This window comes from Blennius ocellaris (assembly GCF_963422515.1).
Source record: "Blennius ocellaris genome assembly, chromosome: 15".
NCBI classification, from domain to species: Eukaryota; Metazoa; Chordata; class Actinopteri; order Blenniiformes; family Blenniidae; genus Blennius; species Blennius ocellaris.
This window is the reverse complement of record NC_137664.1, coordinates 47,501-50,000: the sequence shown is the minus strand read 5'-3', so window position 1 is coordinate 50,000 and position 2,500 is coordinate 47,501. Positions and strand designations below refer to the sequence as shown.

General features: G+C 59.1%; 1 protein-coding gene across 1 annotated transcript in view; it reads left to right on the top strand.

The window, feature by feature from the left end:
• Positions 1 to 2,500, top strand: part of helq (helicase, POLQ like) — an 18,295-nt gene that overhangs the window by 6,973 nt on the left and 8,822 nt on the right. Inside the window, 6 exon segments of the mRNA XM_080509830.1 lie at positions 1 to 198; positions 1,486 to 1,627; positions 1,811 to 1,871; positions 1,874 to 1,914; positions 2,009 to 2,210; positions 2,288 to 2,445. The exon segment at positions 1 to 198 is cut by the window's left edge and continues 42 nt beyond it. Coding sequence (XP_080365956.1) covers positions 1 to 198; positions 1,486 to 1,627; positions 1,811 to 1,871; positions 1,874 to 1,914; positions 2,009 to 2,210; positions 2,288 to 2,445 — 802 coding nt within the window.

The window sequence follows — 2,500 nt, the reverse complement described above, 5'->3', positions numbered from 1 at the left end:
GCTCCAGCTGAAGGAGAGTGGGCGTGGCTCGGTGTGTCCCGTCCTGAGGAAGAGCGTCCCGCTGGGCGTGGCCTATCACCACGGCGGCCTGACGGCGGAGGAGCGCCGCCTCCTGGAGGAGGCGTACGGCCGGGGAGTCCTCTGTCTCCTCACCTGCACCTCCACCCTGGCAGCAGGAGTCAACCTGCCGGCCCGCAGGTCCGTCTCTATGTCTCTGTGTCTCTACGTCTCTCTGTCTCTACGTCTCTAATGTCTCCGTCTCCACGTTTCCATGTCTCTACGTCTCCATGTCTCTACGTCTCCATGTCTCTACGTCTCCATGTCTCCACGTCTCTACGTCTCTGCGTCTCTACTTCTCCATGTCTCCACGTCTCTAATGTCTCCATGTCTCTACGTCTCTCCGTCTCCACGTCTCTGTCTTTGTGTCTCCACGTCTCTATGTCTCCACGTCTCTGTGTCTACGTCTCTGCGTCTTTACGTCTCTACGTCTCCATGTCTCTACGTCTCTGCGTCTCCACGTCTCTGCGTCTCCACATCTCTGTCTTTGTGTCTCCACGTCTCTATGTCTCCGTCTCCACGTTTCCATGTCTCTACGTCTCCATGTCTCTACGTCTCCATGTCTCCACGTCTCTAATGTCTCTACGTCTCTGTGTCTCTACGTCTCCATGTCTCTACGTCTCCATGTCTCTACGTCTCCATGTCTCCACGTCTCTAATGTCTCTACGTCTCTGTGTCTCTACGTCTCCATGTCTCTAATGTCTCTACGTCTCTCCGTCTCCACGTCTCTACGTCTCTGTCTCTACGTCTCCATGTCTCTACGTCTCTACGTCTCCAGGTCTCTATGTCTCTGTCTCTATGTCTCCACGTCTCTGCGTCTTTACGTCTCCACGTCTCTATGTCTCCACGTCTCTACGTCTCTATGTCTCTACGTCTGCAGACGGTCCTGTCCTCTCCATCCAGTCGGTCCTGTCTTTATCTAGTCAGTCCTGTCCTCCATCCAGTCTGTCCTGTCCTCCATCCAGTCAGTCCTGTCCTCCATCCAGTCAGTCCTGTCCTCCATTCAGTCAGTCCTGTCCTCCATCCAGTCAGTCCTGTCCTCTCCATCCAGTCGGTCCTGTCTTTATCTAGTCAGTCCTGTCCTCCATCCAGTCAGTCCTGTCCTCCATCCAGTCAGTCCTGTCCTCCATCCAGTCAGTCCTGTCCTCCATCCAGTCAGTCCTGTCCTCCATTCAGTCAGTCCTGTCCTCCATCCAGTCAGTCCTGTCCTCTCCATCCAGTCGGTCCTGTCTTTATCTAGTCAGTCCTGTCCTCCATCCAGTCTGTCCTGTCCTCCATCCAGTCAGTCCTGTCCTCCATCCAGTCAGTCCTGTCTTTATCTAGTCAGTCCTGTCCTCCATCCAGTCTGTCCTGTCCTCCATCCAGTCTGTCCTGTCCTCTCATCCAGTCGGTCCTGTCCTCCATCCAGTCTGTCCTGTCCCCCTGCAGGGTGATCCTTCGCTCCCCCTACGTGGCCTCGGAGTTCCTGAAGAGGACTCAGTACAAGCAGATGATCGGTCGCGCCGGGCGGGCCGGCATCGACTCTGTGGGGGAGAGCATCCTGATCCTGCAGGACAAGGACCGAGACAAGGTCAGTCCCAACGTCCCTGCTGTTGTCCGAGCCACCAGCAGGGGTCTCAGTGGAGCACACAGTCCCCTCAGCCTCCACCCCGCAGATCCCAGATCAGCCTTTAGTCTCTGGCTTGAAGGAGGGACGAGGGACGAGGGACGTGGAGGACGACCGGGACTCACGGGTCCCTTCTTTGTCCCCCAGGTGAAGTCTCTGCTCTGCGCCCCGATGGACAACTGCTACAGTCAGCTGCTGCAGGACGACGGAAAGGCCTCCTGAGTCTCGTCCTGTCGCTCATCGGGCTGAAGGTGAGTCTCGTCCTCGTCCTCATCCTCGTCCTTCCTGGTCCGGGTCCTGGAACCTGGGACCTGGAAACCGACCGGACGCCCTCCGTGTCGACAGGTCAGCACCACGCTGCAGCAGCTGCAGGACTTCCTGGGCGGCACGCTGCTGTCGGTGCAGCGGCGGCGGCTGTGCGCCGACACCGACCTGCAGGAGGCGCTGCGGCGCAGCGTCCGCCTGCTGCAGGACAGACGCCTCGTGTCCTCCTCCGAGGACGGTGAGACGCTGCAGGTCACCAAGCTGGGAAGAGCCACGTTCAAAGGTGCGCCTGCTTTGCACGTTTAGCGGCGCGGCCGCCAGGGTTCAGCGGAGCAGCTCAGAGGTTCTCCTGCTCCTCAGGCTCGGTGGACCTGGTCTACAGCGACGTCCTGTACCGGGACCTGTCCCGGGGGCTGGACGGACTCCTGCTCAACAGCCTGCTGCACCTGCTCTACCTGGTGACGCCGTACGACCTGGTGTCTCAGTGCAGACCCGACTGGATGCTCTACCTGCAGCAGGTAAGGCCCCCACACGCCGCAGCACATCTGGTTGGGTCAGTGGCTCCGCCTCCTG